Source organism: Pteronotus mesoamericanus, unplaced genomic scaffold (assembly GCF_021234165.1).
Source record: "Pteronotus mesoamericanus isolate MK-2021 breed Mesoamerican mustached bat unplaced genomic scaffold, CSHL_Meso_final scaffold_476, whole genome shotgun sequence".
NCBI classification, from domain to species: domain Eukaryota; kingdom Metazoa; phylum Chordata; class Mammalia; order Chiroptera; family Mormoopidae; genus Pteronotus; species Pteronotus mesoamericanus.
In genome coordinates, this window is record NW_026555318.1 from 678,798 (window position 1) to 701,439 (window position 22,642).

The window sequence follows — 22,642 nt, forward strand, 5'->3', positions numbered from 1 at the left end:
GTTTTAAAACTCTTAGAGTCAGTACAGTGCAGTAAGCTGATAACAAAGCGTTTTAACGGACATTATTGCACCCCAGGTAGCAGGCTGCCCACTGCTCTGCTCAGGGCCTGGGGCGCGTGGATTGGCTGCCAGGCTGTCAGTCTGACCTGACATATCCATCCTGTACTTCAGGCCCCCGCCGTGGTGGCAGAGTGTCCTCTCTAACCGAACCTGGGGGCGGGGGCAGCCGCCATGCTGCTGTCTGAAGAGGGCTGTGTACCGGCAGTAACGTTGTCTTGGAATAACTGCACTTGTGTGTTAGGAGCAGATTTCTCTCCAGAAACTAGAGAGCACCAGGAAGGCAATTTTCTCAGCAATTAAAAAAAAAAAAAATCTCAGCGTCATGTAATTAAGTAAGAAAAAAGAGAGCTAACTGTGAGCGTGTCAGTGGCACCTTGCTTCGTGCTTTTCCATTTCCTTTTCTGTTTTAACAATTTGGAGAGTTCAGAAACACATTAATAGAAGGTTTCTGTTGATTTAAAATTTCACTTAGTAGATGTCCCATGTTGTCTTCTTTTATTTTATTTTTAAAAAGATTTTATTTATTTATTTTTAGAAAGAGGGGAAGGAAGGGAGAAAGAGAGGGAGAGAAACATTGATGGGAGAGAGAAACATCAATCAGTTGCCTCTCCAAACCAGCGACCTTTCACTTTGCAGGACGTTGCCCAGCCAACCGAGCCACTCCGGTCAGGGCCCATGTTTTCTCACTGAACAAATGTTAAAAGACTTGTGTTGCTCTGAAGGGAAATCTGAATTTTATTTCATTTAAAAAAAATTTTTTAATTACAGTGACATACGATGTTGTATTAGTTTCAGCTGTACAACGTAGTAATTAGACATTTATTTAATTTACGAAGTGATCACCCCCCAAAGCCTAGAATTTTCCTTAGTTTTGGTTTTCTTAAGATTATAAAGATTTTAAAGGTTTTGTTTATCTTAGAGGAGATGGGAGGGACAGAGAGAAGGAGAGAAACATCAATGTGTGAGAGAGAAACATCAATCAATTGCCTCTCGCTAGTGCCTGACCAGGGACCAAACCTGCAACCAGACACACGCCCTGACTGAGAATTGAACGGCGACATTTTGCTTTGCAGGACAATGCCCAACTAACTGAGCAACACCAGTCAGGGCAAAAATATAAAGATTTCAATAAAATTCTTCAGTTCTTTATGTTTCTGCTAAGAAAAACGTATTTATTTATTTTTGGCTGAGAATTAAGTGCAAGAACCAGTACTTGGTTTCCATGAGTTTTGCTCTGAGACTGGATCTTCTCAAGAATGGCTTCCTCAGACCAGCAGCGTTATTGCCAGTCGGAACTGGGCCATGCAGGGCTGTCAGGCATTTCTTCCAGGCTTATATTTAACATATATTTTATTTAGTCCATAGAGTGTACACATTTAGAATTTGGCTTTCTCTACTGCCTTCTCCAAGTGCAGATTTGAGCATGTTATTTGGGGAAGTCCATTATCAGTGTTCAGGTACACCTGTTTGTGTCTCAGTTTGAAATTAGTTGCTAACTTCTCCATGGGGTTAGAGATACCAGCACCTTTTTTTAATCCAAGGGTATGTTTATTGATTTTTAGGCGGGGGTGGGGGGAGAAAGAGAAACATTGATGTGAGAGAGAGACATTGATCATTGCCTCCCATACACGCCCCAACTGGGAATCGAACTTGTAACCTAAGCATGTACCCTGACTGGGGATTGAACCCACAACCTATTGGCGTATGGGCTGGCGCTCTAACTAACTGAGCCACCCGCCAGGGTGAGATGATAACACTTCTTAGCCACCACCAGCTCTCTTGTTGGCTTCAGACCTGCGCTGCAGTAATTGAATGTTATTTCAGTCTAAGAGCTGTTCTGACTAATTTAGTGCCACCAAATAGATAATTGTTGCCTAAGTTGTTTTAAAAAACACAAAGAGTCAGTGAAGGGGGTTGAGAATAGGGGAGAGCGGGAGGGACGGAGCAAGGAAGGAAGGAAGGACTGACCATCCAAACCCTGTCACCAGTTACATGGCTCTGAATTAACACAAAGTCCATAGAATGGCTTCTCTGTTGCCCGCAGGTCCCAAATCTTCATCTTAGGTAAATACTTCTGAGAATATTCTAAAACAGGCTTCTTAGAAATAACAATAAATGTTGTTTCACCTGTCTTAAGAAATGCTTTATGTGAATTAGAAACATTGTCGAGGGTGGGGAAAAAAATGTAGAACGTTTTTAAGCTTGTGCCCCTGACACCCTTGAAGGGGGAACTAAAAATAGGAAATTATCAGAGTCCTTATTTCCTTCAGTGTCCACAAACCACTTTCCCTTTCCCTTCTTTCCCAGCAGATAGCATAAGCACCAGAGCAAGTCGTAGGAGGAAGGAGAAAGGACAGAGCATTGTAAAAAAGAAAACAAGCTACTATACAGTGCACTGAGATAGCTAGTGTATTAGGAATGGGTTGACGTAGGCAATTAGTCAGTTTGAATGGAAATCTCCTAATATTTGCAGTGAGTGTTCTATAGAAATCACTTCAGCAAAGTAACAGGAGTGATGTGTTGAGGATGCATTTATATAGGCTCATGTGCATGTATGTATACATATGTATGTAATTTTTTTCCCCTAGGGACTCAATAGATATTGATAATCCACAGGAGAACATTAAGGCCACCCAGCTCCTGGAGGGCCTGGTGCAGGAGCTGCAGAAGAAGGCCGAGCACCAGGTGGGGGAAGACGGGTTCCTGCTGAAGATCAAGCTGGGGCACTATGCCACGCAGCTCCAGGTGGGTGCGAAGGCTGGGCCGTCTGCAGGGAAGCAGCGGCCGCCTTCTCTTTCCAGCACCAGAAGCCCGGGGTTTTTCCTGGCCTGGCCACTGACTCACCGCGTGACCCCGAGCTTCTCGGCAACTTTTCGGCGCTTCGATTTCCCCCGCCCCCTCTCTCTCCGTCAGACCCCTTGGATTCCTTCGGCCCGTTACAAAGCAAGGGGTGGCACGGGCTTGTTCCCGAGGCAAGGGGGTGCCTGAAACGGGCTCCCGGCCGGGCCCGGCAGAAGGGATGGAGGCAGACGGAGTCTCGGAAGGCCGCCAGGTTCTAGAACTGGGGGGATGAGGCAGCCAGACGTGCGCGTTGGGGCTCTTTCAAAGGTGGGCGAGCTCTTGGAGTGGGGCAGGAGGGGACAGAGTTGACCTGGAGGCGAAGCCTTGAGCTGGGTTTAGATGTAAGATGTAGCTGCTGCTTCCCAGGGAGTGGAGGGTGGGGGGTGTCGGGGAGAGAGGAGGTTTGTGTGGAAGCAGGAAAGGGGTGTGTGCGGTGACCCTCGTGAAGCACTTACTAGAGCCACGAGTGTCTCTCAGGGCACCATTCTTCGGTACAAGCAGCAGGTGCCAGGAGAACGAAGAGCCCGCCCCAGGAGAGGGAGGAGGCGGGAGAAACCTGGGGTGGAGAGGGAGGCGGCCTAGGCACCCAGAGCGGGAGCCCTGAGGAAAGCACCGTGACCTGGGCGTCAGGCGCTGAGTCTTGAGTCATCTGCTCACGCACTGGCTCGTCTCTGGACAAGTACTCGCGCTCTCTGAGCGCCAGTTTTCTCACCTTTGAAACGGGGATAGTCATTTCTGCGGGGATGGCACAGGGTTTCTGTGTCACAGGAGGTGGTCTATTGGAAGTGCTTTGTAAACTGTGGTTTTCTAAGGCACTGCAAAGCCAGTGAAGATGTGGGAGGGGAAATCGAGTCAGGGCGCGAGAGAGGCGTCTGGCCTGAGAGTGGCCGAGGCTTCGGGGGAAAGCGAGGCGGGGCCGGGGGGAGAGGAAGGTGTGGGCGTGGCCCCGCGGCGGGCACGGTGGGCGCCGAGGGTGGCCACTGGCCGCTGCTCTCGGGTTCTTTCAGAACACGTATGACCGCTGCCCCATGGATCTGGTCCGCTGCATCCGGCACATTCTCTACAACGAACAGAGGCTGGTCCGCGAAGCCAACAACGTGAGTGTCCCACGGGGCAGGGAGAGGGGTTGGGAAGTCCCTTCTCTCCAGGCGCAACTGTGGTTTATAAACACTGGCGTGAGAAAGCACCGCAGAAACGAGAGGCAGGAGCCCGCGTGAGGCGCAGTGTTCGCTGCAGGTGTAGAGACCCCCGGCTTCCGTCCCTGGCTCGACCGCTTGCCGGCCGTGTAACGTGAGCGAGCGCCAGAACGTCTCGAGCCTGTGTCTCCGCGGTGGGAAGTAGGGGCCGCCCTAGCCCCTGCCCTGCAGGACGGTCGTGTGGGCCAGGGAGAGACACGCGATCGATCGATCGGTGAGACAGCAGAGGGAGCCTAAACACACAGCCCCCACTCACACGCACCTGGAAACGCAGACCACGCCGGGGAAGGCTTTACAAGCCGCCAGGGGAAATGTTTGTCGTTCACTGAGTCGGGTCGGTGCGACTCGATGAGAAGCAGTGGATGGGAGGCAGCGTCTGGGGCGGCCCGTGTCAGAGGCGCGAACGCGGGCGGGCTGAGGGCGGAGAGGCCCAGGGGGGCGGAAGGGGGGCTCGCGCCCCAGGCTCTGGAATCCCAGAGGCGCGGAGCGTGGCGCACACCCTGCAGGATCTGCAGTAAAGCAAAGGGAACTTCATAAAGGACATCCCACGGGTAGAGACCAGCGGCCCGTGCGCAGCGCCCGGGTCCTGTTAGTTATTCCTTGGCAGCTGGGCCTGCTGATGTCGGGAGCGGTGCAGTTCATTCAGGACACGTTTCTAGAGGCCCTGGGGCGTGTCTGTCCCCGGGCTACGCAGGCTGAGGGACACGCAGTCCTGGTGCGCGCCTGTCAGCCACTCAGGCGATGACAGGTTCTCCAGCGGTGAGCTGGGCGCTCGGGGGCGTGCGTGGGACAAGCGCCCACTCAGGCTGCGCAGGCTGGCGGGGCGGGGGCGGCCGGAGGGACGGGAGGTCTGGCGCACAGTGGGGAAAGCAGCGGGGGGCGGGGGGGCGTCTTTAGTCTAAAGCAGCCGCAGTGACTGGAGGGCAGAGGGCCGGAGCCCTCTCGGCGACACAAGTCGGGGAGGACTTGCGAGCACCGAGCATCGGTGCAGCACGAAAGAAGAAAGCCAGCGGGGCGTCCTGCCGGTGGGGAGGGAGGGGGAGGCCAGCGGGGGAAGCCAGGTCACAGGGGGTCTTCCAGGACCACCCTTGTGTCCCTCGACCTGCGATGGCCACAGAGCTACCTGTGAACGTGGCAATGGATTTGGCCCCACTGAAGAAATGCGTGCGTGGGGTGCAGGTGTTGTCACGGTCAGAGGGTGGGGGCGGGAAGCGTTCCTTCTCCCGGCCCCTGGTGTTCTAGGCCTTGGGGACTTGGCGGTGGCTGAGGGAGGCAGCTTGGAATTTCTCCTGAGAACGGTTCATTGCAAAGGCCCCGAAGACTTGGTTGCGAAAAAGACCAGGCCAGGCCACTTAAATGTCTGGGCCAAAGCCCTTGCCAATGCATCCCCTGTCCCTGGCGACATCACCTCGGGGTCTTCGGGACACCCCGGCTGAGAGGCTCACCTTATTCCCTCCTGCCTCAGTCCCAGGTAGGGCTCGAGAGAGGGCAGAGACGACATGTGTGCGCCCGGCCTTGCCCCTGGCATTGGATCAGGGGACGAGCGCGGATGGGGGCCCGTCTCAGGTGTGATGACGATGATTCCAGGAGGAGGAGGAGGAACTCGTGGGATGTGCTGAGTTCTAGTCTCTCCCAGGAGCGTTCAGATGGACCGTGTCTGGGACGCTCTGGTGGAGGCCAGAGCGGCCGCAGAAGTTTCTGCTGTGCTTTATGAGGACGCCGCAGCCTGCCAGCTCCCACGTTCCTCCTCCTCCTGTGCCGCCTCCACCCCAGCTGTGACGATGACGCCCTTCGACTCGAGTTGCCCTCCCTTCTTGCTCTAGATTTGGAGCTTGGGGCCTGTCGTGTTGGCGCTCCCCAAGGGCCAAGGCTCTCCCGTCCTCAGGCCCCGCTCACCGCTGCCTGCACTTCTCCTCTGTCTCAGGGCACCTCTCCTGCTGGGACGCTGGTCGACGCCGTGTCCCAGAAGCACCTCCAGATCAACCAGACGTTTGAGGAGCTGCGGCTGGTCACGCAGGACACGGAGAACGAACTGAAGAAGCTGCAGCAGGCGCAGGAGTTTTTCATCATCCAGTACCAAGAGAGCCTGAGGATCCAGGGTGAGGCTGCTGCAGCGTGGGCGGGGCGCGGGGCGAGGACGGGCGTGCGGACCCCCCCCCGTGCGCTCCCGCAGGGCCGGGGCTGGGCCTGTCGGTGTCTGGGGAGTCTCCCCAGAAGCCCGGGAGGAGGAGTGGCTCCAGGAGCCGGCCCGCTGCTGCGGCCGCCCCTTGGCAGGCGTGACTCCATTCAACCTTTACAACAGTTCGGGACGCAGGCGGTTGCATCGTCCCTAGTGCAGATGGTCCCACTGAGGCTCAAAGGGAACAGGTCACTCGGCCTGGGTTGCTTGTAAGTTGCAGAGAGGTGTCGTGAAATCCCTGTACTTTGCTAACTAATATTCTCTCCCTAGTTGTGGGTGTTCAAGGGACTATGTCAAGGAGTGAGTGAGTGAGTGAGTGAATGACTGACCGAGGGCAGAGCGTCCCCCGAGAGGGAGCATTCCGGGAGGGCGTCCCGAGGGGCAGCCCGGCTGGGGAGAGGTGGCGCCGCGGGAGGCCTCGTTCTGGCTCCGTCCCAGGAGACGGAGCTGGGGGGAGCAGGTGGCAGGGGCGCTCCTCCTGCCTCCCAGGGCTGAAGTTTGAGAGTGGCGGCCATGAAAGGGGCGTGGGGAAAGGACGATGGGCTCAGGGGCGCGCGCCCCGGGCGCCGTGTGAGGGGTCCTGAAACAGGGCCCGTCTTTCCCCAACTCCGAGTGGAATCGGGGCTGTGCCGGCCCAGCCCAGGGAGCTTGGACGATGAGGTTCCTCTGCTCCTCTTTTCTTGCTTCTTCACGTGGAATCTTAGCTCACTGATTTTAGACCTTTCTCCTTGTCTAATATATGTATTCAGAGCCATAAATTTCTGGCTAAGCAGTGTTTTAGCTGTCTCTCGCGGATTTGCATATGCGGTGTATTCATTATCATTCAGCTTGAAGTACTTTCTGATTTCTCTTCTGGTACTTTGACCCAGGCATTTAGAAGTATATCGTTACTTTCCAAAATTTGTTTTTTCGGGCTGTCCTATCATTATTGATTTCATTTCATTCCATCATTGAATTCTGTTGTCAGAAAACATGTTCCCTGTGATCTCAGTTCTTTTAAAGTTACCGAGACTTGTTTTATGGCCCAACAAGTGTTCAGTCTTGGTGAATGTATCTGGTGGACTTGAAAAGAATGTATTTTCTACAACGTTTCAGTAAAACGCAGCAATAATAAATCCAATAGTGTTAAGAAATGGAACAATAATATTTATTTTTAAATATATTTGAAATACAGGGTTAATATACCTAAATATGTTTTAGATATCTATCGAATATTCTATATTATGCATGATTTATCTAATATAACCATAATCATATATACTCTACTTCTATGATATCAAACATACTATAAACATTTATATATTTCTTATGTTAACATCATGACATTTTACCAAAAAAAGTAAAAACAAAAAACTAACATCTCTACTTTCCAAACCCAAGGTTAGTGGGGACTGTGGCATCGCTTTCTGTTTCTGCAAACCTCTTCAATGTTAGGGCGACTGGGAGCCAGCCAGGTCTTGCTGTCAATTGTTGTAGTATCACATAGCTCGCAGCCCCTAGAAAATCCCAGTGTATAGTGATGAGAGATTAAAAGAGGCAAAGGCAAAGTCTTCGCACTTTTGAAAACAGTTTGGCTTTGTGAGCCTCCTGTAAGGCTGCTGGGCCCCTCCAGGCATCCCTGGTCCACACGTAGAGAACCGCTGGTCACTGTGTTTTTTAAATTTTTTTTGGCCAATATCTTTGGTTCCATGAGGTGCTGAAAGCGAGGCATCCAAATCTCCTATAATTGTGTGGAAATGTGTGCTTTTCCAGTTATTTCCATAAATATTTCCTGTACGTATTTCAAAGCATTGTTAAGAGATTCATATACATTTATGATCATTGTGTTTCTGATTGACTGATACTTTAATAATTATGAAATATCTTTCTTGACCTCAGGTAAGACTCTTTGTCTGGAAGTCTACTTTCTCAGATATTCATATAACTCCCCTAGTCGTCTTGTTCTACATTCGCTCAGCATATCTTTATCGGGCTTTTTTCATTTAAAATGTAGACAGCATATAGTTGTCTTCTTTTTTATTTATTCCGACAATCTTTGCTGCTAATCAAGCCACTCAGTCCATTAACATTTAATGCAGTATTAATATAGTGGTATTGAGGTCTCTTGTTTAGTGTTTACTTCCAGTTTTGTTCCATCTCAGCTCTCTTTCGGGTTTTTATATGTAATTTTTTTAGGATTCCCTGTCCATGTGGCCCCTGCGCTCCCCCGCCCCCCGCCCCGTCCGCGTTGTCTGTCCCCGGAGGCCAGCACATGCCGGGCCACGCGGGCGCCGAGTAAATGTCGGTGGGATGAGTCCAGACTGGCCCCGTCTTAGGGAACGGGGACTCAGGCTCAGTTCCTCCAAGGGCTTGGACCGGTGGACGGTCCTTACGATCCTGTTCTTGGGTTTTCCCTTTCGTCTGCATGGGTTCGAGTTTGGGTTCTGGTTTGGGTTTGTGCCCATCGTGCAATGTCCACTCAGTGCCAGTTACCGCCTCCCCCATCAGAAACGCAGACCATCGATCTGTTTGTGCAGGGGAGGCCCAGCTGCCTCCAGCGGAGCAGACGGTTGCCCCACATACCCTGGCGTCCTTCCCAGAAAGTTCTGCAACTTGCCAGGAGAAAGCTCACTGGGTCACTTGCACAGGAAGGCTGCACACAGGTGCGGGGGACACGACCACCTCCCTGGGGGTGGCAGGATTCCTCAGGTGGCCATCAGGCCGCTCCGCTGTGTCCCCGCTGGACGAGGCTTCCCCTGCTGAGGCCCCTGCACCTGGAGACTGGATCTGCGTTTCTGAATCCTCCTCTGGCCCTGGCTCCTCCTGGTTGTGCGGAGTAGCTTCGGCCTGTCGGAGCATGTGCGACAGGGGGTGGGGGGCAGGCCTAGGTCAGCGAGACGTGGCCCCCAGAGGCCTGCCAGGAACTTGACAAGGCAAAGCTGTGCAGCGGGTGTGGCTTCGCGGGTGAGGTTGGGGCTGGGAGCTGCTTGTGTCCGTCACCCTGGCACCCTGTCCTGAGCCCGTTGGTCCACAGGGGCTGACTCTACCAAGGGCTCCCCCGGGCCCGGCCGCCCCTTGAGCCTCTCCTGCATCATCACTTTGTAATCCCCATGGCCACCCCTGAGCCCGGGAACAGGATTCTCCCGTTTCGCGCAAGGGAGACCGAGGCACAGGAGGGAGGAGTGATTTTCCCGAGTCCACCCGGCCACCCAGCCGACTTCAATCCGGGCAGTGTGGCTCCGAGCCGGACCGCAGTGTGGCGTGAGGAAGGCTGGACAGGGAGCTGAGCGGACCCGGGTAGTGGGAGCCCCCTGGCTGGCACCCAAGCTTCCGTCTCCCCAGTGTCTGAGGGGAGCTCAGAGTTGGGGGGCCAGGGAGTGGAGCCGGCTCGCCTCTGGGGCCCTTGGCTGCCAGAGCCCTGGACCGCCAGTGGTCAGACGTGTCAGCGCGAGGGCCTCGCGTGCTGGCAGCTGGGAGGTGGTGGTCAAGGCCGTGCCGTCCCCTCCTCTAGCTCAGTTTGCCCAGCTGGCCCAGCTGAGCCCCCCGGAGCGCCTGAGCCGGGAGACGGCCCTGCAGCAGAAGCAGGTGTCCCTGGAGGCCTGGCTGCAGCGAGAAGCCCAGACGCTGCAGCAGTACCGCGGGGTGAGTGGGGTCCTCGTCCTCCTCCTCCAGGCACCGGGTGCACGTCCTGAGCCGTCGGGGGACCTGAGAGAGGGGTAGAGCCAGGAAGAGACCCAGGGGAGCAGGCAGCCTATGGGGGCCTGAGAGGCAGAGCAGGTGGGGGGAGGGGGCCCCGCTGCCGCGTGCGTCCCTGCGGGGTGGTCCCGCGGGAGCCCAGAAGGGCCTGCTGTGCCCTCTCCCAGGAGCTGGCCGAGAAGCACCAGAAGACGCTGCAGCTGCTGCGGAAGCAGCAGACCATCATTCTGGATGACGAGCTGATCCAGTGGAAGCGGCGGCAGCAGCTGGCGGGGAACGGAGGGCCCCCTGAGGGCAGCCTGGACGTGCTGCAGTCCTGGTACTGGGCGCGGAGGCGGGGGCGAAGGGCGACGGGGCGCGGGGGGCGGGGTGGGGGGACGCGGGCAGGCGCAGGGAGGGAGCGGTGGGCGGGGGCTCCGATGGAGCCTCTAGCCGCTTATTCTGCACCTGTGTTTCCTGTGTGGGCGGCTTGCTCCGTCCTGTGACAGGTCTTATTTCGCCAGTGGTTTTGGCTCCTGACACAGACCGTGGTGCCCCTAGTCAGGGCCCCCCCCTGGGGCGGGAGTCACTGTTTTGGGGAGTGGAGCAGGGCCGGGGGTGCACAGTGATGCTCGGGCTCGTTGGGTCCGTGTCCTGCGTGTCTCCCTGTGTTTCCAGAAGGCAGGGCGGCTTTGCTCCGCTCAGTGGGCGGGAGGGGAGTCTAGGCATCCTGACTCCCTGGGTGCAGGTGGGTGCGGGTGCAGCTGGACCTCAGGGGGCTGGCCCCGGGCTGGAAGCTTTTCCAGCTCTGTCTTCGGACCCGGTGAAGCCGTTGTCCTTCCCTTTGGCCTCGGGCCGTGGGCAGGTGTGAGAAGTTAGCCGAGATCATCTGGCAGAACCGGCAGCAGATCCGCAGAGCCGAGCACCTCTGCCAGCAGCTGCCCATCCCCGGCCCCGCGGAGGAGATGCTGGCCGAGGTCAACGCCACCATCACAGACATCATCTCAGCCCTGGTGACCAGGTGACTGCTGCCCCTCGGCCACGCCCAGCCCGCCTGTGGCGGGCATGGGGAGGCAGGGGTGCTTTGCAGGGGGCGGCTGTTGCCTGAGTCCGTGTCTCTGTCCGCCTCACCCACCCCCGGCCCCGTCTCCTCTGTCCCCGCTGCTGTGCGTGCGTGGTGTTGCCCTTTCCCGGCTTCTCCTGCGAGCGCCACCCGCGCTGCCCTTGGGTCCTGCAGCCCGTGCCCGCCGCCCGGTTCATTTCCCTGCCTCCCGTGTCGCCATCCCCCCGACTCTCAGCGGCCTCCCTGGGGACAGGTCTCTGCCACGTGCCGTCCCGTTGCCTGCGGAGCCCTGTGCAGGGCATCCGCCCCTCATGGGGGGACCTGAGCCCTGTCCCCTGAGGCGGCATCTCTTGTGTCCCTGCAGCACATTCATCATTGAGAAGCAGCCCCCTCAGGTCCTGAAGACCCAGACCAAGTTTGCAGCCACGGTGCGGCTGCTGGTGGGTGGGAAGCTGAACGTGCACATGAACCCCCCCCAGGTGAAGGCCACCATCATCAGCGAGCAGCAGGCCAAGTCGCTGCTGAAGAACGAGAACACCCGCAAGTACGCCTGTCCCTCATGCCTGCCCCTTTCCTCGAGTCCTCGCAGTAGGTAGACCTGATCCTCTTAGGAAGCTTCTGGCTCAGCAGCCTTGTGTGGGAATCCTGTTAGCCCTTCTGGCCTCTTCTGGCTCTTAGAGAAAGAATAGAAGACGTATCTACCGTGAAGTTAGTGAAGATCGTGTGATTATGTTTTACTTTGTAGGAATATGTTCAAGGAACTTTTTGTGTATTTTATGTATATTTATTTTTTGTATGCTTTATAGAGCTAATATTTCCTCCAAATGACATAAGTCTTTAAATGCCTTCTGAATTTCCTGCTACCCCAAGCATATTTCTGCCCACGTGGGCTGAGACCCCGTGTGGGTTTAGAGATGCATCTCTCTGTGATTTGCAGTGATTACAGTGGAGAGATCTTGAACAACTGCTGCGTGATGGAGTATCACCAGGCCACCGGCACGCTCAGCGCCCACTTCAGAAACATGGTGAGGATGGAGGAAGAGGAAGGACCAATTGCCCCCAGTTGTCTGAGGGCTTTGTCACCTTAATGTTCTCCTTTGCAGTCCCTGAAACGAATTAAGAGGTCTGATCGCCGTGGAGCAGAGTCAGTGACAGAAGAAAAATTTACAATCCTGTTTGAATCACAATTCAGTGTTGGTGGAAATGAGCTGGTTTTTCAAGTGAAGGTAAAGCCCACAGCAGTATGCGTGAACGAGCGTGTGTGTGAACGAGCGTGTGAGGACTGTATATCACAGAATTGTTTTGATCACATAGTACCCTCTTTGGTTATTGAGAACAGAAAGTGAGGAGACCTCAGCCTTAGAACTGTGTCTTTTAGATTCTGTTAGTGAACAAACAATAATGAACTGAAATAGCTGGAAGTATAGGTAGAAAAATGAATGAGGAGAAACATCCCTCGCGATGAATCTGAGTAACAGTTGCAGGAAGTTTTAGACATTTGTCACTTGTTTATTTGTTTCTTCCTGGAAGTGTCTCCATACTCTCTTTTCTCTCTCTTGTTCTCCATGTTACTTAGAGAACTTACTCCATCCTTCAGAAATAGCTAATAAAACCTCTCTTCTTATATCCCAAATGTCTAAGATTGTGCCAGTGTAGAAAAGTCGTATTATTCCTGGAGCCATGCACATTCTGTGTCCAAGGGTGACATTTATTGAAACTTGAGGAAAGAATGAACATGCTGGGATCAAAACAAAAAGAGACGGGGAAGAACATGCCGCTTGTGGGTGCTCAGCCCTTGCTCCATGTCTTTGCAGACCCTGTCCCTCCCGGTGGTGGTGATCGTCCACGGCAGCCAGGACAACAACGCAACGGCCACCGTGCTGTGGGACAATGCTTTTGCAGAGCCTGTGAGTAGATTCCTTGGGCCTGTGGGCGCAAGATCTTGATGCTGGTGGCATGAGTCTCTTTCAAGTGTTATCCCCCAAAACAGCCTAGAAAAAATGCCGTTTCTCTCAGTGGAAGACAAAATGGAGCATATGTAGAAAATGAAGGGAGGATGGGCCTGAAGGCAGGCCAGCATCTCAACTCCGGCTCCCTCCTCGCCACCGTGGGGGCTTCAGGAAATGCACTCCACCTCTTTGAGCTTCAGTGTCGGCCAAGTGTCTGCCATGTGGGGGTGATAATGCTCCGCGGTTGTTAGGAAGATCAAATTAGAGAACATACAAAGTGCCTGTCACATACTCAGTACTCAGTAAATACTGTTTTGAATCCCTGGGTGAGACCGTAAGTAGGAATTGGGACTCCCAGTTTCCTTGGCGGGGGTCCCCAACTTCTCTTCTCCCCATCTGTAAACCCTGCTCTAATGACCACCTGCTCCCCACCCTGGTCTGTGGAAAGACTGTCTTCCACGAAACCCGCCTCTGGTGCCAAAAAGGTTGGGGACTGCTGTTCTCAAGGCTAGACCTCTCAGGAGGTTTCCTTCAGCTTAGAAGTTGCTTCCTATCGTCTTCCTCCCAATAAATCAGGGTGACATTTAATGTCTTTTCCCAGTTTTATATTCTGTGATTCATCCCCAGTCTCTCGTGAAGAATGAAATGCTCAGTCTCAGGGTAAAAATTAGATTTTCAGGATTTAGGGACACAAACGCTATCTGAATACCCCTGGTGGGCTTGCCCGATGGGCCTTTTCCAAACGTTGCGGCAGCACAGCCCCGCGTGTTGTGCATTTCCAGTAGGGATTAGTCCTTGAAAGCGTGATTGAGGGGCTATAGTTGTTACTTGGGACATGGAAGTATGTTCTCCAATGTGAACAGTCTCACATTCTCAACAGTTTTCTGTAGAGAATATTTTTGCTGCAGAGGTGAGATTTTTATCAGAAATTCTACTATGCTTATGCCACAAACCCTTAGTTTGAGACTCCTTTTAAAAACTATCTACCTACAGCATGTCCTGATAAGCCTCCTGGATAGGGTTGCCACATCTCCCACTTCCTTCCCAGCCTGTCCACAGATCTCTCTCCTCGGCAACTTTGGCATCTCCTGCAACTTGTCGTTACTAAAGTATCTTGTCTAAATAAATATAAGCATTTTTAACACTTTCAGTACATTAATAACTAGTATGCATCTTACTCTGTTTTAAAATAAATACATACTTGTGGGAATTTGTAGATACATTTTTATATATGTCATGATATAACTGCATTGCAACACGGTTTAGCTAAAGATTAAAGGCTGACACATAGATCCATCTGTGGGGGTCTGGTTAAATATAAAGGGAAAAATTAGATGCATTTGCTGGCCTTCGTAGAATATCTATGGAAGTATAAACAAGACACTAGATTACACACCTTTGGGGAAAGGAACTGGGTTGCTAGGGGACCGGAATGGGAAAGTCACCTCCCTGTATAACCTGTGCTTTTATTTTTTAAAACGTTTTTTAAACATTTTACTTATTTTTAGAGAGAGGGGAAGGGAGGGAGAAGGAGAGGGAGAGAAACGTTGATGTAAGCGAGAAACATCCACTGGTTGCCTCTTGCATGCGCTGCGACTGGGGACTGAACCCGCCACCCAGGCACAGGCCCTGACCGGGAACGGAACCGGAGGCCTCTCCCCGCGCGGAACGGCGCCCGGCCTCCCGGGCCACACTCGTCAGGGCACACCTTCTGTCCTTCTACATTTTTGTATCATGTGAAGGAGATGCCTATTCCAAAGGTTTTTCTTCAAAAATAGTTTTTATAATAATTAAAATGAAATACTATGGCTGAATGGGATGAAAAGCAGTTCATTAAAAATACATAGTCTGACCTGTTTCTAATAAAGTCGTTGTGCTCACAGCTACTCTTCTTAACTTGTTTCACCTTGAGCCCGAAGTCTCTCTTGGCAGGTGTCAGAGGCAAGGGTTGCACCTGTGCGCATGCATGCATGAACACGTGCACTCGTGTGCACACTCACTCTCTCTCTGTACCTAGAGAACCAGTGTGGTAGGTTTCTGTTCCTGCTGAGTTTACAATACAAGAGGCAGACCTTGGTCGTGTTTTGCTTTTTGTGGCTGTGAGAACATAGGCTTGGACTGTACATTCATCAGCTCGTTTACAGAACACTGTGGATAGCATGATGTCACACTCTACACTGTGTGCGAAGAAGGTAAAACGAACCTTCTCAGTTTCCCGGAACTGTACATACACCCCAGGAAAGTTTGAATTTATCCTCAGGCTCAGTAAGGCAAACGTTTGTAACTACCTCCAGCCGTCAATGGGTTTTTGTTGTTGTTTTTGGCAGGTTGAGGAATAAATCATGCAACTGTTTTCTCATAAGGTTCTGGCTTCCCTCCCTCCAGGGCAGGGTGCCATTTGCTGTGCCTGACAAAGTGCTGTGGCCGCAGCTGTGTGAGGCGCTCAACATGAAATTCAAGGCCGAAGTGCAGAGCAACCGGGGCCTCACCAAGGAGAACCTCGTGTTCCTGGCGCAGAAACTGTTCAACAGCAGCAGCAACCACCTCGAGGACTACAACAGCATGTCCGTGTCCTGGTCCCAGTTCAACAGGGTGAGGGACCGCCATGGGACCACTCCCTCCCAACCAGATGCCTTCGGGAGTCGCCCCTCCCTGGCTCCTGTGCTTTCTGTCTCCCATAAAATGTGCCCAAAGTAATGGGAAACTGCTGAATAGAGAGACAACCACATATTTTTATTTAGAACATTACATCCTTGAATATTTAAGTAAATCTAAGCTTTATGTGCAGCTAGTGCATTTTAGAAAGGAAACAGAACAAACAAAGCAAATGGTAACGTAACTCACAAGAAGTAAAGCTTTGGCGTTGATCAGAACGTCATGGCTCTGTCCCGTTGACTCTGATATGTTCCCTGATATGTGATGCAATGTTAGGCTTCCATGGGACCCTCAGGCCATCTAATGGGATGCTGGTAAAGGAAACTTTTTCTCCAGCATCTGCTAATTCAGATGTCACCTGTCACACCTTTGGTTTTATTTTATTTGAAAGATTTTATTTAATTATTTTTAGAGGGAGGGGAAGGGAAGGAGGAAGAGAAACATCAATGTGTGGTTGCCTCTCATGCGCCCCCTACTGGGGACCTGGCCCACAACCCAGGCATGTGTCCTGACTGGGAATCGAACTGGCGACCCTTTGGTTCACAGGCCAGCACTCAATCCACTGAGCCATCTTTGGTTTTAAATTTAACTTTCGTTTCTCTTCTTACACCATCCCCCCGCCGCCACCAGTGTTTTACAGCCATAATTCAGAGATCTCATAGTCTCTGAGTCTAACCCTTTTAAATGGTTGTGTATTAACCAGTTGGCCAGTGTGTTTGGTGGCAGTCAGAGGAGTTTGATAGGGGATGCAGAAATTCCACTAGAATCAGATAGCTGCATTTTTCTGATAACTGTTGGTAACTGCTGTGTGTGTGATGGAGCAATCTCTGTGGCCTACCAGGGTGATCTAATCCAGTTCAAATTTACAATCCCCCTGGGCATCTTGTTAAGATGCAGGCCCTGATTAAGTAGATCTGAGATCAGGCCTGAAATTTTGCATATCTCAGAAGCTCTTGGGTGATGCTGCCTCTGCTGGTCACAGACCCCACGTCCAAGACAGCAAGGGACCAGTCGGCCCCGATGGAAGGTGCTTGTAGCCACGGTCCATGGGTGTTGGTAATTGCTCTGTACTGTTTTCCTCTGCTTCCTTCTCCTCTGTCTGTTTTTTGGTTGCAGGACCATTCATTTGGGAAAACTCATGCAGGTTTTTATATTTGTATGATTCTGACAGTGTAGATGTTTGTTTTCTCTTGGATTTTTTCAGTTAAAAGTGTATACAAGTAATAATCCGAGTGCCGCTTTTGCCTTCTCATGTTCATTGTTGTATCTCCAACCAGGAGAACTTACCAGGACGGAATTACACTTTCTGGCAGTGGTTTGATGGTGTGATGGAAGTGTTAAAAAAACATCTCAAGCCTCACTGGAATGATGGGTAAGAATCATAATTTCTTAAGACAGCAGTAGAGTTAGAGGGTCGTCTTTCCAGTGTTTAAAAAAAAAAAAAAATCACACTCTGCTTCTGCTTTTTTGACCTTTGTGATCCAGGGCTATTTTGGGTTTTGTGAATAAGCAACAGGCCCACGACCTACTCATTAACAAGCCCGATGGGACCTTCCTGCTGAGATTCAGTGACTCTGAAATTGGCGGCATCACCATTGCTTGGAAGTTTGATTCTCGTGAGTGCTCCTCCTTTTTCAAGAGTGCAGCCAAGATGGCTCCAGTTCACGGCTTTTGTTGCAGAATTGCTTTAACATTCAATTTATTGAGTACTTGTTACTCGTGGAGGCCAGTGCTAATTATGCAACACAAAGGTATAACCATGACAAAGCCACAGATAATATGGGAGCCTGTGTAAAATCTTAGTATAGGAAGTACAAGTACTAATTTTGAGAAACACAAATGTACAGCCCTGATGTCATAACATGTAACATGGTGTCCTGTCCCAAATCTCAGCAGTTTCCTTTTTGAAATGTTCACCTTCTTATTGCTCAACCTTAAGCTTATTGCAGTGAAGAACTACTTTGATAAATTGGAGTCATTAACATAGAAATAATATGCTATTTTAATTATTTATACTAACACAAGGATATTGTCATTGGCCATTTTCATCCAAGAATGTTAGTTCTTTCCTCTGACCCTCACAATAAGGTAAGAGTAGCTTTCGAGTTTTGTTTTGTTTGTGTGGCTGAAAGATTTAATAGCATTCAGTAGTGCTCATGTGTCCTCTGCCTGTGGACGTGCTTTCTCGCTCTCACATACTTTTTTTTTAAAGATTTTACTTATTTATTTTTAGAGAGAGGGGAAGGGAGGGAGAGAGATGGAGAGAAACATCAATGTGTGGTTGCCTCTCATGCATCCCCAACCGGGGACCGGCTCACAACCCAGACATGCTCAGGGACTGGGAACCGAACCAGCGACACCTTAGTTCACAGGCCTGCACGCGACCCACTGAGCCACACCAGCCAGGGCTCTCTCGCATACTTCTGTATAGTGAACCAGGGAGTCAAGAAGAAGTTTCTTCTAGAAAGAGACAGAACACCATTTGAACTTGACACTACCTAAGGGAGACCATTGGGTCTCTAGGGAAGCGGTGTATGCATTCCCAGCTGTCTACCCATGGCTTTTAAAAACAGCTACTTGATCTATAACCTGTGGTCATGTTAAAAGGGAGATTTTTATTGGTACAATTTTAATGGAGCTCTTTAATTTGTAGTATATATTTGGGTATTAAGATGTCCTGTTCAGAAATCATGTTTAGAATGTAACTGTTCTATTTATTGATCTAGAGGAAAGAATGTTTTGGAATCTGATGCCTTTCACCACCAGAGACTTCTCCATCCGGTCCCTGGCCGACCGCCTGGGGGACCTGAATTACCTCATCTACGTGTTCCCTGATCGGCCGAAAGATGAAGTGTACTCCAAATATTACACACCAGTTCCATGCGAGCCTGCCACTGGTAACAATGTTCGCATTCTGATTTGGTTTTGTTGTGTTTTGGTTATGTTTTAGTTTTGTGTCTGTCTGTCTGTCTTGCATGAGAATCCACAGTTAGCACGTAGTTACTGCTGTTTGAGCTTTCCCCAGGGCAGGTGTAGGTCCCGGGCTGTGTTCTTCGGTCGCACAGGAAACACATCTGCCACTCACTCCAGATATCAAATTGAAGGGAACAAATTGCTTTTCACACAAGCTTAGGTCACACAAAATTAGGAAGCTAAAATTTTGTTTTTCAAAACAGAGATGGTTTTGTTTTCCGAACATAAAAGTATTATGAATTTACTGTAAAATTTCCAAAAAGTATAGAAAAATATGTATCACCCAACATCTCTCAAGTAGAGATTAAACATTGTAAGTAATTTAGTGACTATTTTTCCAGTCTATGTAGATACTTACTCTTCATTCAGTCAGTCAGTCACCGGATGCTTACGAAGTGCCTCCCGTGTGGAAGTTAAAATCTAACAGCAGAAGGAAGGCAATAAACAAGTGAAGAAATAAATATATTTATGTAGTGATGGATGCCGTGACGACAAATAGGCAGGGTTAAAGGGACAGAGACGTGACAGGAGGGAGTGGGGGCGGGGAGCGCTCACCGCCGCCCGGCCTCATCCTCCGCCGCCTGTGGCCCTGCTCGTCCAGCTCTGGCCTCCCGGCCCCGCCCAGGGCTCCCGGACAGGCCGACCGCCTTCCCGCTGCAGGGCTTCTCGAGGGGTCAGGGAGGGCTTCCCTGAGGAGGCGGCGTCAGAATAGGCCCGAATGAAGTGAGGAAGCTCGATCTAAAGGTCTAGAGAGAGAACATGCTAGGCCTAGAGAACAAGTGCAGGAGCTCTGAGGTGGACATGAGGGCGGCGGGCGTGACAGTCCTCGGGAGGGCCCGGGCGGCCAGAGCAGGGCGGGCAGGGCGGAGGGAGGGGCCGGGTCATGCCGGGCCGTGCCGGACAGCAGCTGTTGCGGTCCGGTTTTTTTTCCCCTTACTGAAAAATATATCGTAGGCAGAGTTACAAGTCAGTAAATATAATCTTACAACATCATTCTAATGACTGCACAGAATTCCATTGTATGGCAATTCCACATGACATAGCCCGTGTTGGTTATTTAAAGTACTTAAATTTAAGTTATTCACAGTTATCTGTTATGATTAATATTGAGATAACCTGGTATGTGCATCTTGTTCAATTTCTTTAGGATAAATTCCTAAAATACAATTTGTGTCAAGGGGTACACACCTTTTAAGCGTTCAGACACACCTCGGCAGAACTCCCCTCCAGAAGGTGGGGTCCACTGTCACCCCTCCCCCGAGGGCTGCTGGCGTCGCTTCTCCCTCCTCCTGCCAGTAGATTCTGTTCATCCGCTTCGTGTTTGGCAGTCTCATCAGCATAAAATGATATCTCAGTTCTTATTTTCATTTCTTTGATTCTAGGTAAGGCCAAAACACCTTTTCATATAATGATAATAACAAATAGAATTATAATAGCAGCTGACATCTGTTGAATACTTACTATGTGCCAGGTCCTTTTCTGAGTATATTTTTATGTCGTGCCTCATTTACTCCTCGAAACAGGTCTGTGAAGTAGGTACTATTGCTGCCCCCCTTTTCCATATGTGGAGCTGAGGTACAGAGAATTAATTAATTTGCCAAAGGTCACACAGCTAGGAAGAGGCTGAACCAGGATATGAGCTCAGGGAGTCTAGCACCATTCCTGTATTTTTTAACCTCTACATTATTGGACTTATGTGTATTTTCCCGTGAAGTATGTTCATGTTCCTTGTTTATCTTTTGGAGTTTCCTTTTTTCTTAATGATGTGTAAATAGTTTTCTGTAGTAAATAAACCCTTTATTATATATAGCAAATATTTTTCTCAGCGTGTTGTTGTTCTTTTAATATGTAAGTTTTATTTTGCTGAAGCTTTAACGTATGAAGGCTTGCAGTTGGGCTCCGTGGTCCCATCTGTCCGCCTTTCCCCTGTGGATTGTGCCTTCCCACCCCAGTGGGACGGCTGTGTTTCTAGATGGAACCGTAAGTCAAAATATTTTTAGGTTTATATGATATTTTGGATTAAATCTATCACTGCTTCTTTTTGTTAGCACAGCTAATCTAGACTTTTAAATCCTATTTCTTACAGCATTTCTTTGGTTTTTATCTTTTCGGCCAATCTATAAAATTCTCTGTAGCCTGTGAAGCACAAAGACATGCAACATTATGAAAAAGTAGCCCCTGACATTTGAAGCCTGAGAGAAGCAGGTTAGGGTACCAAGCAGTCTGTGAACCATGTAGCACTTCACTCTCTTGGGCTGTTCCACCCTGTTAACCTTCACGTGGTCTTCCTAAGCCTAATAGAGTCAGGATTTTACTTATTCCCATATTCTCATTCCCGGGAAACAAGACTTCGTTCGCTGGCTTCAGACTGTCACATTCCTACCACCTACTTACCTAGATCTCCACAGTCAGCCTTTCAGGCAGTTGTAGCTGTGGCTGACCGGGTCACTCTCAGGTCCCCCCCAGGGGGATGCTGTGGTGAGCGGAAGAGACACACGCCAGCATTCTTTTTAACCAGCCGCAAGGCGTAAGCCACACTGACTGGAGTGAGGGGCCATCAGACGACTCCCAAATGCAGAAACCGTGGGGGCACGAAGGAGCTTGCGGGCACCTGAGTGGCAGTCCCTTTCCTGAGAGTAGATACTCAGAGTGACTTCTGGGATCACCACGTCCAGTTAACTCCTCTCAAATACTTAGATTTTTCTGGGTAATCCCTGACAGTTGTTTGTACACCTTCCTCTTGAAAACCTCTAGTGATAAGGAACCAGTTCTTCCCAAGACCAAGTTCTTCCCATTTCTGTTTTGGGACGTCCTAAGCCTGAAAGCATTCGTCCTTATATGACTGAGGCTTTGTCCTCTTCTGATCTCCTCCTGTTGTTCCCCATCTTGTCCCGTAGGACACAGGGCAGGTCCTGCCCCCCTTGCTGCATCTGTGACTTGAAGCTTTATTTAAAGATATTTTTTCTTTTCACAGTTAGTATGCAGTTAATGCTTGGCTTCGATTTGTATTGAAGTATGTATCTTCTGTGGTTTGAAGAATTCGTAAGCACATCCAAGGCAGTTGGAATATCTTCACTTTCAGTTTTAGTATTGAGACTTTTCTGTGCCAGGGTGTCCTAACAGATTGAAATGTTAAGTGCTTCTATCAGTTCCTAAGATGATAAAATTAGGTGGTTGTGTTCATGCTAAGAAAAGATGTGATTCATAAGGGAGATTTCATCTTTATTTCATCTGCAAACTGTGGTTCTTATCACTGTTCCCCCCTCGGCAGCTAAAGCGGTGGACGGATACGTGAAGCCACAGATCAAGCAAGTGGTCCCTGAGTAAGTGTCCGGGGTCCAGCTCCCGCCTCCCGCTGCCTCCCTTCTCCCCTCGCTGTCCTCACCCGCCACCGCCACCCCCTCCCATTCGAGGGCCCAGCATTCCCTCCCCTGAAAACCCGTCTCAGCCCTGGGGACGGGACTGGGCTTGGTCACCACCGGGCCAGTAGCCAGGGCCCCACTCCTGCAGCCGGAGCCCCAGGCCCGGGGGGCACGTGGTCCTTCGTGCCTGAAAAAGACATAAGGACGCCCCCTGAGCACCCCCCCAAGTCGGCCGCTGCCCCGAGGCGGCTGAGGCTCTGCTCTGCTTCCTCCTCCAGGTTTGTGACGTCTGCAGACTCTGCGGGGGGCAGCGCCACCTACATGGACCAGGCTCCCTCCCCCGCCGTGTGCCCCCAGGCTCATTATAACATGTACCCGCAGAAGTAGGTTGCGTTCCTGCGGGGCTTCATGGGCTGGGGGGACTGGGCACTCGGCCTCAGGCTGGACCGCAGCGGGGCTGGTGGGCCAAGGAGTCCAGAGCCCCTGTAGGTCTGAGACCACCCAACCCAGGTGGGGCCGTGGCATGTGCCCATGTGGGAGGGAGAGATTTGACCAGAAGATGTTGATAGTTTAGAGTGGGGTTGGGCAAATATCTGCTCCCGAAATGGAGATTTTTCTTTCTCTGTATAAGGACCGTACAGGGTTTAGATGTATCTGCACAGCCAATGTGTGGGGCAGCTGTAGGGGAGGGGAGAGGATGGGCGTGGTAT

At 51.1% G+C, this 22,642-nt stretch overlaps 1 protein-coding gene across 5 annotated transcripts in view; it reads left to right on the forward strand.

Annotated features, from left to right (window-relative positions):
- Positions 1–22,642, forward strand: part of LOC129086955 (signal transducer and activator of transcription 5B) — a 58,641-nt gene that overhangs the window by 33,150 nt on the left and 2,849 nt on the right. For all 5 annotated transcript variants that reach the window (XM_054593704.1, XM_054593701.1, XM_054593700.1 and 2 more), the window contains exons 3-18: positions 2,649–2,805; positions 3,909–3,998; positions 6,022–6,196; positions 9,767–9,897; positions 10,119–10,270; positions 10,796–10,951; positions 11,358–11,537; positions 11,931–12,018; positions 12,097–12,219; positions 12,808–12,900; positions 15,328–15,534; positions 16,875–16,969; positions 17,083–17,213; positions 18,324–18,494; positions 21,842–21,893; positions 22,211–22,315. In XM_054593704.1, the coding sequence (XP_054449679.1) occupies positions 2,649–2,805; positions 3,909–3,998; positions 6,022–6,196; positions 9,767–9,897; positions 10,119–10,270; positions 10,796–10,951; positions 11,358–11,537; positions 11,931–12,018; positions 12,097–12,219; positions 12,808–12,900; positions 15,328–15,534; positions 16,875–16,969; positions 17,083–17,213; positions 18,324–18,494; positions 21,842–21,893; positions 22,211–22,315 (2,106 nt within the window). The remainder of the gene's footprint in view (positions 1–2,648; positions 2,806–3,908; positions 3,999–6,021; positions 6,197–9,766; positions 9,898–10,118; positions 10,271–10,795; positions 10,952–11,357; positions 11,538–11,930; positions 12,019–12,096; positions 12,220–12,807; positions 12,901–15,327; positions 15,535–16,874; positions 16,970–17,082; positions 17,214–18,323; positions 18,495–21,841; positions 21,894–22,210; positions 22,316–22,642) is intronic.